The following is a 13,577-nucleotide window of genomic DNA, read 5'->3' on the forward strand; positions in this document are numbered from 1 at the left end:
AGAAATGAGAGTTTGGCACATGGATATTTGTGAGTTCAATCTCCCAAAGTAGTGCTTCATACTAACTTGGTGGATCTAACAACAATGTATTGAACTTCAAATCCAAAATGCCAAGACAATGCAATCTCACCAAAACAAAATGAAAAATGAAATTTGACAGTTCGGCCCCTCAAAATTGATAGATCATGGAGATTCAATTGTTAGAAAATGAGAGTTTGGCACATGGATATTTGTGAGTTCAATCTCCCAAAGTAGTGCTTCATACTAACTTGGTGGATCTAACAACAATGTATTGAACTTCAAATCCAAAATGCCAAGACAATGCAATCTCACCAAAACAAAAACAACAAAAATCTTAAAACCTAACACAAATAATATGAGACTTAGAACTTCTTTTGATGAGGCCATGGAAAAGAAACAAAATAGGAATGCGACACTTGAAAAAACTATGGGCTCAAAATTGAACTTCAAGGGAACAAGTAGAGTAAGGTTAAAACTTGCAGGACACAGAAAAAAAGAAGAGCCCATGAAGAATTTGAATGCAGTTTGCTTTAACTTGTAAAGGCCCTCAAACTTATGAGTGAGGCTTTCAAAAGTATCTTGTGAATTTGAGCGTGAAAATAGGGGAGTGTTATGAGCCACAAAATGTATCCCATGAATTTAAGTGTGAAAATGGGCCAACGTTACAAGCCATCAACTTTCTAAAAAAAGCCATCAAATTTGAATTTGCTCCGTTAAGTCTCTGTCAAATTTGAATTTGCTCATAGGTGCACAAGCTATCACGATGAGAGACACACGCACCCCACCTCCATCTGTTTGCATGGTATGGCCATTGAGATACTTTGCAACAAGTGCAAGTATACTCTTTTAGATGCTACCTTCACCCCGTACATCTTGCATCACCAAAGATGGCTGAAACTTAGAGCGAAATGCAAACATCACACCTAATTGCATGACTGCATGCCCACTACAAAACACATGAAAATCTTTGTACACATAAGATTGGCCCGCCAATCTATGCAGTTTATTCTCTACAGCACGAAGCACATCCCAATTATGTGAAAACAATGTGCCACAACATGAAATGCTTTTGTTGGGAGCACACTCCCTTCACGTTCCATTGTACAATTTTCATGAAAGCGAGTCAATCTTTGAGGGCTCCATTTGGAGTCCCCCTTTTGTCAAAACACTGCCACCCAACTGTTGTCTATCCATAAGTGCATAAACGGCATTCAACATCTCTGCACCCATTTCAGCTGCCATCCGAGACGAAGAGGGATCTTGCAACTGGCGAGCACGAGTCAAAAGGGTAATTCCCATCCCAAGGAGAGATCATTCCCCTTTCGCATCAAGAGCCAACGACAAAGAGGATTGATTCTCTTTATTGACCTAAGACCAGAGCGGGTAACGAAAAAGCTGCCCCAGACCTTTGCGTATGCCCACTTGAAGGTATCACTCCGTAGCCATGCTAACCCTCTCTACCATAAGAACCTTGAGGCCTACGACTGTAAGTCCACAACTCAAGTTGTTGCCCTCGCAACGAAGCACCCCGGGACCTCACGTCAAATTGCGGGCGTTGTGCTTGCTGGTTTTGCCCCTTTCTCTTCATGTCTACCCATTGCCCCTTCGATGACAATACCTGAGCTTCCATAACACCATTCTGATCCGAAGAAACTGGGGCATGTTCCTTACCCTTCATCGCCACCTTCGGAGGGACCTGAGAAACTTGTGTCTCCTGACCTTGCCCAGCCTCAAGGGGGGGAGGGGGGAGGGGGGGGGGGGGGAAGCGCTCTACAACCTTTGGGCACTCAGAAATAAAATGACCCCATCTGCCCGCAGTGAAAACAATGACCTGCAAATGACCCCCATTTTAACTCATACATCACAGGCTCCATGCCCTCAGCACGCACTTTCAAATGTGCATGTCTCTGTTTCCCAATGTCCCAAAGCATACATACTCGGTTACGACTACAAGACATAACCCGAGGTTCCACCAACACCTCCCCTATGTTCCTCAGCAAATTCGGGAGCAACCTCCAATACATTGGAGGAAAATCCATGACCTCCACCCAAATTGGACACGCTTGACAAAGAATATCTTTGTAATCAGCCAATGGCCTCCAAGGGACCACATGAACCAACTCTCTCTCTCTCTCTCTCTCTCTCTCTCTCTCTCTCTCTCTCCACCACCACCCCCCCCCCCGCCCTTTGCCCCCCATCCCACTTCGTATGGGCACTTTGCTCTCACTTCCACATCTAGTTCGCCACCCATCACTTCTGCCGCTATAATGTGTATCCCAACCTCACCACTATAATGTGTATTCCAACCTCGCCGCTATATTTTTGAGTCATTTCACAACCCATTTGCACTCCTTTGGTCATAGATGACCATACTACTCTCTCTCTCTCTCTCTCTCTCTCTCTCTCTCTCTCTCTCTCTCTCTCTCTCTCTCTCTCTCTCTCTCTCTCTCTCTCTCGGATACCTCTGCTCTTATATGATACCTCTGCTCTTATATGATATTGTGCTTAGATTTAGAGGCATACCTCCAGGGGACAGGATTTGTCAGATTTGTTGGATAGAGCCAGAGACGGAGGAGCACTATATCTATCGCTCCACAACATATTATGAGAGTCGAGAGCGCTACCATTGCCTTTTCAGAGAGGGATTTGGACCACTGGCTAGAGTCATGGACTTGTGATCAGCGATGCTTGGGTTTTTATCTCCTAGAGATCCGCAAGCTCAGAGAGTCCATTATCAGGAGCAAACGCCCGACTGGCAGGGAGTCCACATAGAGACAGATTACTGACTTCTTTAGAGGGACTACCCGAGAGGACACACAGCCAACAGCCCAACAGTGGGCACCCCGTGGGACTCTAGTTGAGAGAGCTATCCAGTTGGGCAGATCCAAACGCCCGAGGGCTCGCGGATCCTCACATCAGAGACGGTGCCTACACCGGAGGATTCAAAGCATCATTGCAAGGCATCGGGCTCGTCCGACCAGGCATCTCACTATGGCAGATATCCAGGCCATCCGGCAAAGACCCCATGCTAGAGCTCCTAGGATGATCACCACTCCAGCCATATACTGTTGTACTCACTGTGTCACTTTTGTACTCCCTCGTATTCATGTATCCATGTACTCATGTACCCCATTTTGACTAGTAGCATTAGCTTCCCACTCTCCCTAGTTGCTGCTTCCAGATGCTCCCTACTGATGTATGTAGGGCTAGATACTTACCTTCAGTTCTTTCTTTTCTTTTCCAGACAGTGTATCAGATGTCACATGGTTGTAACTTTGGTCTCATAGGTCACTTTGGCCTATTGAAGACGTTAATATAACATTTCATTTCTCTCTCTCTCTCTCTCTCTCTCTCTCTCTCTCTCTCTCTCTCTCTCTCCATAGTGTACCTTCCAGTTCCAGTTTCATTTTCTAGGTGCCAGTAGTATCATCTTTATTTTTCATTTTCTGGGTTTTTTTATCCAGACATTGTTTTCATTTTCTGGGTTTTTTTATCCAGACATTGTATCAGATCCACCATGATGTAACTTTTGGTCTCATAGGTCATTATGGCCTTTTGAAGACGTTAACATAACATAACATAACATAACATAACATAACATCTCCTCCCCTCCCCTCCCCTCCCCTCCCCTCCCCCCCCCCCCCCCCCCCCCCTCCCCTCCCCTCCCCTCCCCCTCCCCCCTCCCCCTCCCCCTCCCCCTCCCTCTCATCTCATCTCATCTCATCTCTCTCTCTCTCTCTCTCTCTCTCTCTCTCTCTCTCTCTCTCTCTCTCTCTCTCTCTCTCTCTCTCTCTCTCTCTCTCTCTCTTGTTGCCAGCGCCGCCCTCTTCCCCCTTGTCCCGCTTTGCCTGTGCCCTCTGCTCTCGCTTCCGCATCTCATTCACAATGCCAACACCATCCTCTACCCGCTTCGCCCCTGCACCCTCTACTCCTACTTCCGCATCCCATTCGCGCTACCCGCATCGCCCTCTGCCTGCTTCGTGTGCACCCTCTGCTCCCGCTTCCGCATCTAGTTCGCCACCCGTCACTTGGGAACTGGCCCAACCCCGCCGCTATACTGTGCGTCAAACCCAGACTGCCCCAACCCCACCGCTATACAGTGTGTCATGTGTCGCTACTGCAAACCAATGCTTGAACCTTCAACCAAAGGCCACTCCCACCCTTACTTCATTGTGCATCAGGCCGGCTCCAATCTTTACACGTGTCCTTGAGCCTAACTTGAGAAAGGCAAGAAGTAGCCCAAGACAAAAACGACCAGATCAAGAAGGTGGGATGGATTGCAAGAGGAATTGAAAAAACTACTCGACAAGATTGATGCCGAGGTCAATACAAGTACTTAGTACATAGCCAAATGGATGCGATGTGCTTACCATAGACTGCCTACCGCTGTTGAAAGAAATTTTGACTATCCAGGAAGACCCCCGCGAATGGGAGATGGCAAAAATACGAAGAGGAGATGGCTAAGATGAAGGAACAACATGCTACACAGTTAGATGAAATGGAGAAAGAGATTGCTAGGCTAAATGGAGAAATACACGACTGCAAGAAAGAAGGAGAAATCAGTCCCTCAATCCTCTCTGAAGTTGCAAACCTCAAGGTGAAGTTTCAGGAGGACATTGTGGAGACCAAAAGGGCGATTGAACGAGGGTGGGCTGCAATAGAGAAGAAAGAAGTTGAGAAGAGAGGTCACCAAGAGACACATGACACACACACCCACTATTAATCATGACATGAATGAGGAGAATAAAAGAAGGGAGATTCGGGCATTACATGTGCATGTGGTTGGACTGCAAGAAGGGGAGCCTGCAAAGACCATACTATGTTGGAAAATGGGCATAGACGGCACACCATATATGGATGCATGGAGAGCAGGTAAGGACACCACACGTGCTCGCCCACTTCTCCTCAAATTCAAGAACACCACACGCCGGCAAGCATTCTTGGATCATAGAGCAGCCCTCAAAGGTGAGAAAATTTATCTTGGTGATGACCTCAATCCGACACAAGTGGAGCATAGGAAAATGAGCATGTTGTAGGTGCTTGAAGCCCATAAGGTGGGAAAGTAGAGAGTTTATAGAGATGTCAAGGTCATCATCACAGATAGACGTCCCAAATAGGGACACGGGGTCTATGGGATTACACATCCGAGGATGGCAGTCTAGAACTACAACAGGACTTTGTGGTCAGACATTGGGGGATTCACGGAGACTTTCACACGACCAGACATCATCTTCTACACAGAGACGCACCAGGGCCACGAGAGGGACTACCACATGTATCGGGCTATTAGCGGGAGTCAGCTTATCGAGGGGAGACCCGAATAGCAAGAGGGGTGAGGGGATCAAGAGGAGTAGCGGTTTTATTCTAAACACTTACAGCCCATGGTTAGCATAGTCAAGAGGGATGAGGCATGTGGGTTTGGTTACAGATTACAACCTCGAGATGAATCTATGTGGCAATATGCTATTTCGTCCCGGATTCTTCACAATATGCCCTAAAAGAGCAGAGGGAGTCTCCATACACAGCTCTCTTCGAGGATATCACTGGCTTCTTGGGACTAGGCAAGGTCCTCTTACTTGGGGACTTCAATGCTAGGACCAAGAGTGAGCACATAGAGATGTATGATTTTGAGGACCCTATCAGGTTGCAGGTGATAGACCAGGATGGCACAGGGCTACGCCTCCTACAGCTTAGCTCACCTCACAGCCTTGCTATCTATAATGGGATCACATGATGGCCTGCATCGAGAGGGCTTACTAGTTTTCCGTAAAAGGGGGGCTCCAACACAGTCGATTATCTTACGGGGTCACCAGAACTACCTCGCTGATGAAAGACTATACCATCCCACCGTGCCCGCTTGGTGCCAACCACAACTACCTTGCCTTCACCCTCATCTCCACACCACCTACCCACCACAGGCACCGCTCATCTCACACTACACCCAGATCCATTTCACCCATGATTGTGATCTTCTCTATGCAGATCAGCTCTACCGTCATCTGTTGGATGTAGACCCATCTGCACCCCTCACAACTCACAACAATCATCCACACATCCACCATCAACATTTTTCCAGCCGTATTACACGTGCACGTCTTTTGCGTGAGTTAGCTACCGTCCAAATCAAGATTCCAAAAGCGTAAAGCTGAACGGATAAACCGGTACCTTACTGTAGCATGCAATAGGTTGATCGTCATAACGCGCAACAAAGCCTTCTTTATACCCATGAGTTTATGCAATTCCACTTTGAGAGAGAAGAGAAGAGAAATAGTCGACCTTTTGTGTGAATTAGCTATTGTCCAAATCTAGAAGCATGAAGCTGAATGGATAAACCGGTACCTTGCTGTAGCATGCAATAGGTTGATCGTCATAACATGCAACGACGCCTTCTTTATACCCATGAGTTTATGCAATTCCAGTTTGAGAGAGAAGAGAAGAGAAGAGAGAGAGTCAACAGAGTATTGGGTCCCAATTACACATTGAAGGGCCACCCCCTGCAAGCAAGAGTATTTGCTTATATTTCTTTGGAGAACTCTGTACAATGAGTATGAAAAATGACTGAGATCTTCCAAACGCGAGGACGAAGTAGACCGAACGTAGGCTGAACCATATGCTGTCCAAGATCCTTTGAATAGCTCTCCGATGACCACTATGCAAACCCAAAAGTGAGGAATGCACATATGCTGGCTGAATGCTGAAGAATGCTCTTCACGGAGGCCTTGGGACTTTAGCACAATCAAGTCCTGAATGCTGAATGTATGCGCAAGAAGCCGAAGGCTGTAGGCACACAGAACTCCTTGAGAACTGCTCGTACTCTGATTTGATGAAAGATGATTATGCTGTGGACTGAAGCGTTGCTTTTATATGCATGTATGCTGCTGGTCAGTCCATATAGCGGCCTGTTTTTATGGGACACAAAATGCTATATTCAGCATAATGTGCTGCGCATGATTTCCCATGCTGTCCCACATGTTGGCCAACTGCTGTTTGCTGGCCGACTTGATGTTTGTAGGCATCTTATGCTGTCAGCCTGCTGCTGAAGGCTGCAGGCTGGACACCAACCCATCCTATGGGCTGGTCATGCTGCCTACCATCATCCATATCCCATGGGCATGGGCTGGCCTTTGGCTGGCCCACAAGCTTGCTTAACATGCACCTATATGACTAAACCTCTACACGCTTGCTAATGCACTGTCTTAGCTGAGGTTGACTTCTAGATGAACCTATCTGATGAATTCTCCAAGTGGGTAAGAGGACTAACACATGCAAACTCTCTATGGCTGTGGAGACTAAATCCCTGATTTGCAGCAGATAGAAGACTAGATTTTGGACCATCAGTAAAACTGTCATAGGCATGGAAGGCATAGTGGTGGACCAAGACTTTGTTGGACAGCAGATTACGCATTTACATGATGGTCGGCAGTGATGGATTTATTCATGTCCAGGGAACTAGCCAACAGCAGGTCGGCCACTTCACTTTTCCTTCAAAGGCCTATAAATGGCGGGTATGTGACAAATTAACGGTGTTGGGTACAGTAGCATAGAATAGGATTTTGTTGCTACCTTTTGGGCATGCCTAGGGCTGCCAAGATATGTACCTTTTGTACTTTATGAATATACTAAAAATTACAGCTCTCTCTCTCTCTTCTCTCTCTCCATCTCTTCTTTCCATTTTGCATCAAGATGTTCCTATGAAAGGTGCTTAGGGTTGAAAGAAGACAAAGCGCTTCCGCACATGTAACATTGGTATCAGAGCTTCATGCTGATTCTGCGATATTGTTGCCACCCACCCTTACCACATCGCGCATGGATGAAACCATCACCTGTGTCTTGATCTTTTGGTTGTGTGGTGACCAGGCAACATTGTATCAGCATCAGGTTTAGCAAAGCTGAGCCACTAATTGTGTCCCAGATGAAGGTGCACAGTCCAAGGAGAGTAACACAAGACATGGAAGAAGTTCCCAGGACGTTGGTTGGTGGTGTTCCACAAGACCCAAGGGGAATGGAAGCCTTGTGAGTCGGATGCCACTTGGGGCATACCAAGAAAGGCTTTTAGGAAAACAGTTCCAAGGGATGATGATCATCCAAGAGGTGGAGTGAAGATGCCAGACCCAATACTCAGGAAAAGAAGACCAAAGAAAGTGTTTAGGGACAGGGCATGAAGAGCCAAGGGACAAGTGGAACAGATGCACATATCTACACCGGATTTGGAGTGGTTTCAGAGACTGAAGGCAAGCTTTTCAATGACAAGGTTGCCAAGAAGGGAAGGATGACCGGTATGGGAGACCATATGTGGAGACAAGGGATGATGACAGTCATCTAGGGTCAGAAGTTGGAATCCCATCATCAAGTTTAGCAGAAGGAAATGTCATGTGCATGCACATGGACATGCTAATTCCAAGGATAAATCCCTAATTTAGGGCAGATAAAAGACTAGATTTTGGAGCATCAGCAACTGTCATAGGCATGGAAGGCATAGTGGTGGACCAGGACTCTGTCGGATAGCAGATTGAGCATTTACTTTATGGTGTCCACATCAACGGATTTATTCATGTCCAAGGAACTAGCTGACAATAAGTCGGCCAGTTCACTTGTCCTTCAAAGGCCTATAAAAGGAGGCACTCGGCTCCTAGTTGGGGATCCGACACCTTAATCGTGCTCGCACAATAGCATAGAATAGGATTTTGTGGCTACCTTTTGGGCATGCCTAGGACTGCCAAGATATGTACCTTTTTGTACTTTATGAATATACTGAAAATGCAGCTCCCTCTCTCTTGCACTCTTACTTCTGCTACTTTGTGGAAATCATCAAGAACCAAGGTGCTGAATATTTGTTATCCAAAGTATCATCCTGTCTGTAAGCTTTTGCATGTTACATGTAGACTCTCTATGGCTGTGGAGACTGACCTATGTGGGTCGTTCCTAACATGTCTTGGAATAGGACTCACAATGGGGCCACGACATACGACAAAATATTCCTAAAAAAGGTAATCCTACTATATATATGTTGCACTGATGTAGAGCCAGTGTCACATAGCACTCTAGTGCAGGGTACATGCGACATTCCCTCCTGCTTAGCTTGGCGGAAGATTCAGCGCTTCCACATAGTCCGTGGGAGTACTCTCGAAAGAACTCTTTGTCGAGCCATACTGCTTCATGGGTAATACCCCGGTTCTTGAACTTTGTGTAGAATTGTCTGTCTTCGACCGGATCAATGTTTCCATCTATGGAGGAGAATATGTTCAAGCCCAATAACTTCAACTTCCTCTACCACGTCTGGTTGTTGCTCATCTACAATATCCTTCAAAGCTTGACCAATGTAGAGCTTCAACCAAGAAACATGGAAAACATTATGCATAGTCCAACTATCTGGAAGCTTAAGCTTCATAGAGACATCATTTATCTTTTTAGTGATAGGAAAGGGTCCGAAGCTATGAAAGGAGAGTTTGGGACAATCTTTGCCCACTTGCTTCAATCTCTATTTCATTATCCGGAGATACATCCAATCCCTTTCTTTAAAGTTGACATCTCATCTTGATTTGTTGGCTTGCGTAGTGTATGCTTCATGTGCTTTGGCAAGGCGCTCCTTGACAGACTCCATGATCTCTGAAAAACTTTCCGTGGTCTTGTTGGCCTCCAAGGAAGGTGACACCATTCTCGTAAGTGACAAGAAACGGCAACCAAACGTTGCCTCGTATGGAGTCCAACCAATGCTAGATGAATGAGTATCGTTGAGAATGGCCTGAACCAGAGGGAGATAATGCTTCCACTCTGACCGCATGTCATGGCAATACGATTTGAGAACATGAAATGCCAGCTGATTATAGATTTTTGTCTGGCCGTTTTTAGAGAGATCAAAGGTCAGACATGTGGAAATGTACACGAAAGGTGCTGTTGCACGTTGGTGGTTGGCCGAGAAGCTTTCCGGCAACACCATCAGCACATGGGCTGAATTTAAAAGGTCTTATGCTCAGTCTCTGCCTCCCAATTTTACGAAAAATATATGCAAAAAATGGGATTGGTTGAATTAGAAAGAGGGAAAATCAATCACTCCATATGTATCAAAGTTTTGGAAGGTACTGTTGGAGGTAATTCTCTTCATGAGAATTGATGAAGAGGAAAAGGAAGAGATAGATTGAGCCTTCAACCCATCTTACATCATGGGCTTGAATTTTACTGCGCTGGGAGGGTAAAAACAATGATTGCCAAAACGGTTCAGCCCAAAGCTCCCCCACTTACCACATATCTTGGGCAAGAAATTGAGGTGTTCGAGCATTTTAGATACTTGGGCATTGAAATCGCACCAGGTCATAAGTGGCATAAATTCTTGCAACATATGATCGAGGCAGGATGGACCAGCTACTGTCAATTTCATATGAATTTAAGTGGGGTCTAGCCCATTGCACTGGTATCAAAGCCAGCGTTCATCTGGAAGAGTGGAAACAATCTCATCCTAGAGCTCTTATTGTTTTCTTAATGCCAATCAAATTAATCAAGCAAAATAATGTACAAAGTAAGGCATCAACATATACCCGTGCTAGTCTTGCTTCTTTAGACTGGCCTGAAGAAGGAGCAGCCTTGAGTAAACCCTGAGCCTGCATCAATAAACATGAATGTGATTCCTCAAAAAGCTGATTACAAACAGTCAAAATAGATACAAGTGCTAAACAATACCCAAGACATTAAGCTTGAAGGTACCTCCTCAAGTTGTTCCTCGAGTTTGGGAAACTCCCTTTGCCTTTGGTCGTCATGCGAATTGTGCAGTACAGCATTGGTTGTGAGACCGTTTACAGCCTTCTCTGAAAACTGTGCTTTCTCCACAACAGGACCATCAGACTCGTTTGCACTAGTGTTTTCTTCACTAGAAGCCGGTTGAGCAATCAGCTCAACACTGACCACACCATTTTCGGCTACAAATTTGCATTCAACTGGCTTGAACTCTGCAAATTGAGCCTCTTCCGCAGGTTTCCTGGCATAATCATTTACACTTGGGAGTTTAATTGAAGTTCCGTTAGACCTGACTCCATCCACGCTCAGTTCCTTGTGACCATCTTCCAGCTCTGGAATGTTAGGTGCTGGTAGAAGTGTTACATTTTGCGCCTTTACGTTTGTGTCTTCTAAGTGATCTGGTGATTTTCCTTCAGAAGTTGACAAGATATCCTTGTCAAGAATGCCATGTGTGGAATCACTCTCATCCTTAGCTACGACAATTCTATCTGTTTTGCCAAAATTTATGTTCGAAAAATCAAGAGAACTGCTGTTGTTTCTGCTGCCATTCGCTTGCAATGGTGAATCATGTGACCCAGCCGGAGCCTTTCCAGACTGATACATACAAGCAACACCATACTAAGTTTGATGTACTATATATATACTACCCCCCCCCCCTCTTCTGGCAGCGAAAAAAAAAGCCTCATTGTGAAGCAGAGAGATCAAAAAAAGGCACCTTTGTCAACGGGCTTGTGACGAGTACCCTCCCAAAGACACCCAAATCTGCAGCTGTGAAAACAAAGCAAAAAAAAAACCCAAAAAAACATGCACCAGAATCAGCAGCACTGTGTTGGGAACATGTTGCGAATAAAATTTATATATCACACTTAAAGGAATAACCAGATGGCTGCATAGAGCACTGACCCGGATTCTGCCCCCCTACCAACAGATCATCTGTGACTTGTTTAGCTCTTCGATCAACCACCTCAAACAGCTCTGAGAATTCCAAAAAGAAAATAAATATAGTCCTTTGCATATTCAAGAAGTAGCATGTGGATGAGATGTGACTACAAAAGCCAAAAAAATTTGTTTGAGGCATGTGACAAAAATGAAGAAGCTTAAGGATCTATATAGCAAAGAAACACTTCAGCTGTCAATTTTGAAATGTTGCAGAGGTCTCAAAGCATGAAAGACAAGATTCTTTGCGACCGCCATTGCGCTCTGATTGTCGGTGAGAATAGGAGAGGGGTGTCTGAAGGGACACAAAGATCCTCCATCAATCTTCTCAACCTTACACATTCAACTGGCACAGTGAATGTTGCTCTGTATCAGCTTTACAAGACGATGTGCCACAATAGGTTGTTTCTTGCTTAGCCAAGATATTCACGAATTACCGCGAAAGAAACAATTTCCAGATGTGGATTGTTGTGGATCGTAATCGTCTACCCAATCAGAATCACTAAAAGCCTACAATTCTAAATCACCCCCCTTGGCATAAAACAATCCAAGATCTTGAGTGCCTTGCACGTATCTGAAGACACAATTAATTGCCTGCCAATGTTTAGTGCATGGGCAATGAATGAACTTTGATAGCTATGACACACAATATTGGATGTCTTGCTGTGAGTTGCACAAATAGATTAAGCATCCAACAGCTTGATCATAAGTGGTTATGTCGAATGGTTCATCGGCATCCTGCAGACTAAGTTTTACACCAAGTTCCATTGGTGTAGAAATTGGTTTGCAACTTCCATGTTGAACCTGTTGAGCGGTGCTTTGATGTACTTTGACTACTTAATGATTGTATATACAATCATTTTGTTGTCTGAACTGTATACCCAAATAGTAGTGCAAAAGACCAAGATCTGACATCTCAAAATTTGAGGCAAGGTCAGCCTTGAAAGCTGTAATGAAATCCTCATTGGTGCCTCTCACTAGCATGTCATCTACACAGAGAATGACAGAGCAAGCAAATCCTGCTTGTCCTTTTACACATATAAACTGTTTTCCGTAGGACCGTTTTGAAACCCCCGTCCTGTCAAATAGGCATGAATCTTTTGGTACCAAGCTCTGAGAGCTTGTTTCAAACCATACAAAGCTTTATTAAGCTTGCATACCTTTTGTTCTTAACCAAGTTGGGAAAATCCAACTGGTTGACTCACATAAACTTCTTCCTACAAGTCACCATTCAAGACCATTGTCATAATATCAAATTGGTGCACTTTCCATCCATGATGTGCTGCCAAAGCAATAACAAATCGGATAGTAGACATACAAGAAGTGGTGTTAGCATTTCATCCCGGTACGCTGCCCATATTTGTTCCCTTTTATGGCCCTTGATTGTGGACTGGCCACCCATACTTTTCCCCTTTCCTGACATTTTTCCCAGGCCAGGTGCTGATGTCCATTCGGCCAACCCCTTACCTATATATAGGTGGGCTGGCCTCTCCCATTCCATATGTTCATTCATGTTATTGTGTGGTTCATGTGTTGACACACTTGCTCCCTTTTGTATCCTTCACTTATGAGACTACTAGGTCTCTTGCTCGGGATTGTATTCACTGCAGTATATTCAGCCGTTTGGCTTCATCTCTCTCTCTCAGTTCAGCACATTTTAGTGCTCCCTTTGCTTCCGCCCTGTGCACACTTGATCATGGTATCATCGTGTGGCAAGAAGGGTCATAAACAGCCCCAATGTTACAACAAGAAGCAGGATGAAGAAGGAAAGGACTACCTCTACAGTAGTGTCCCTGACCAAGAAGGATGATGGTATTCTCCTGTTAGCCGATACTTCTCATACACTGGTGCTTGTGACTTGGATTGTGGATAGTCGTGCTATTGCTCACATG

The 13,577-nt window shown here is 45.1% G+C and overlaps 1 protein-coding gene across 4 annotated transcripts in view; it reads right to left on the reverse strand.

Moving 5' to 3' along the window:
• The window catches only part of LOC147638117 (golgin Putative 1), a 123,102-nt gene that overhangs the window by 95,434 nt on the left and 14,091 nt on the right, over window positions 1–13,577 (reverse strand). For 3 of the 4 annotated variants that reach the window (XM_086798028.1, XM_086798029.1, XM_086798026.1), the window contains exons 2-5: window positions 11,653–11,724; window positions 11,465–11,517; window positions 10,720–11,343; window positions 10,554–10,616 (exon numbers count right to left, since the gene is read on the reverse strand). In XM_086798028.1, the coding sequence (XP_086654154.1) occupies window positions 10,554–10,616; window positions 10,720–11,343; window positions 11,465–11,517; window positions 11,653–11,724 (812 nt within the window). The remainder of the gene's footprint in view (window positions 1–10,553; window positions 10,617–10,719; window positions 11,344–11,464; window positions 11,518–11,652; window positions 11,725–13,577) is intronic. The other variant, XM_086798027.1, reaches the window with a different exon arrangement.

The sequence above is a fragment of the Cibotium barometz genome, chromosome 5 (assembly GCF_041138505.1).
Source record: "Cibotium barometz isolate CiBa-2024 chromosome 5, ASM4113850v1, whole genome shotgun sequence".
In the NCBI taxonomy this organism is placed as follows: Eukaryota; Viridiplantae; Streptophyta; class Polypodiopsida; order Cyatheales; family Cibotiaceae; genus Cibotium; species Cibotium barometz.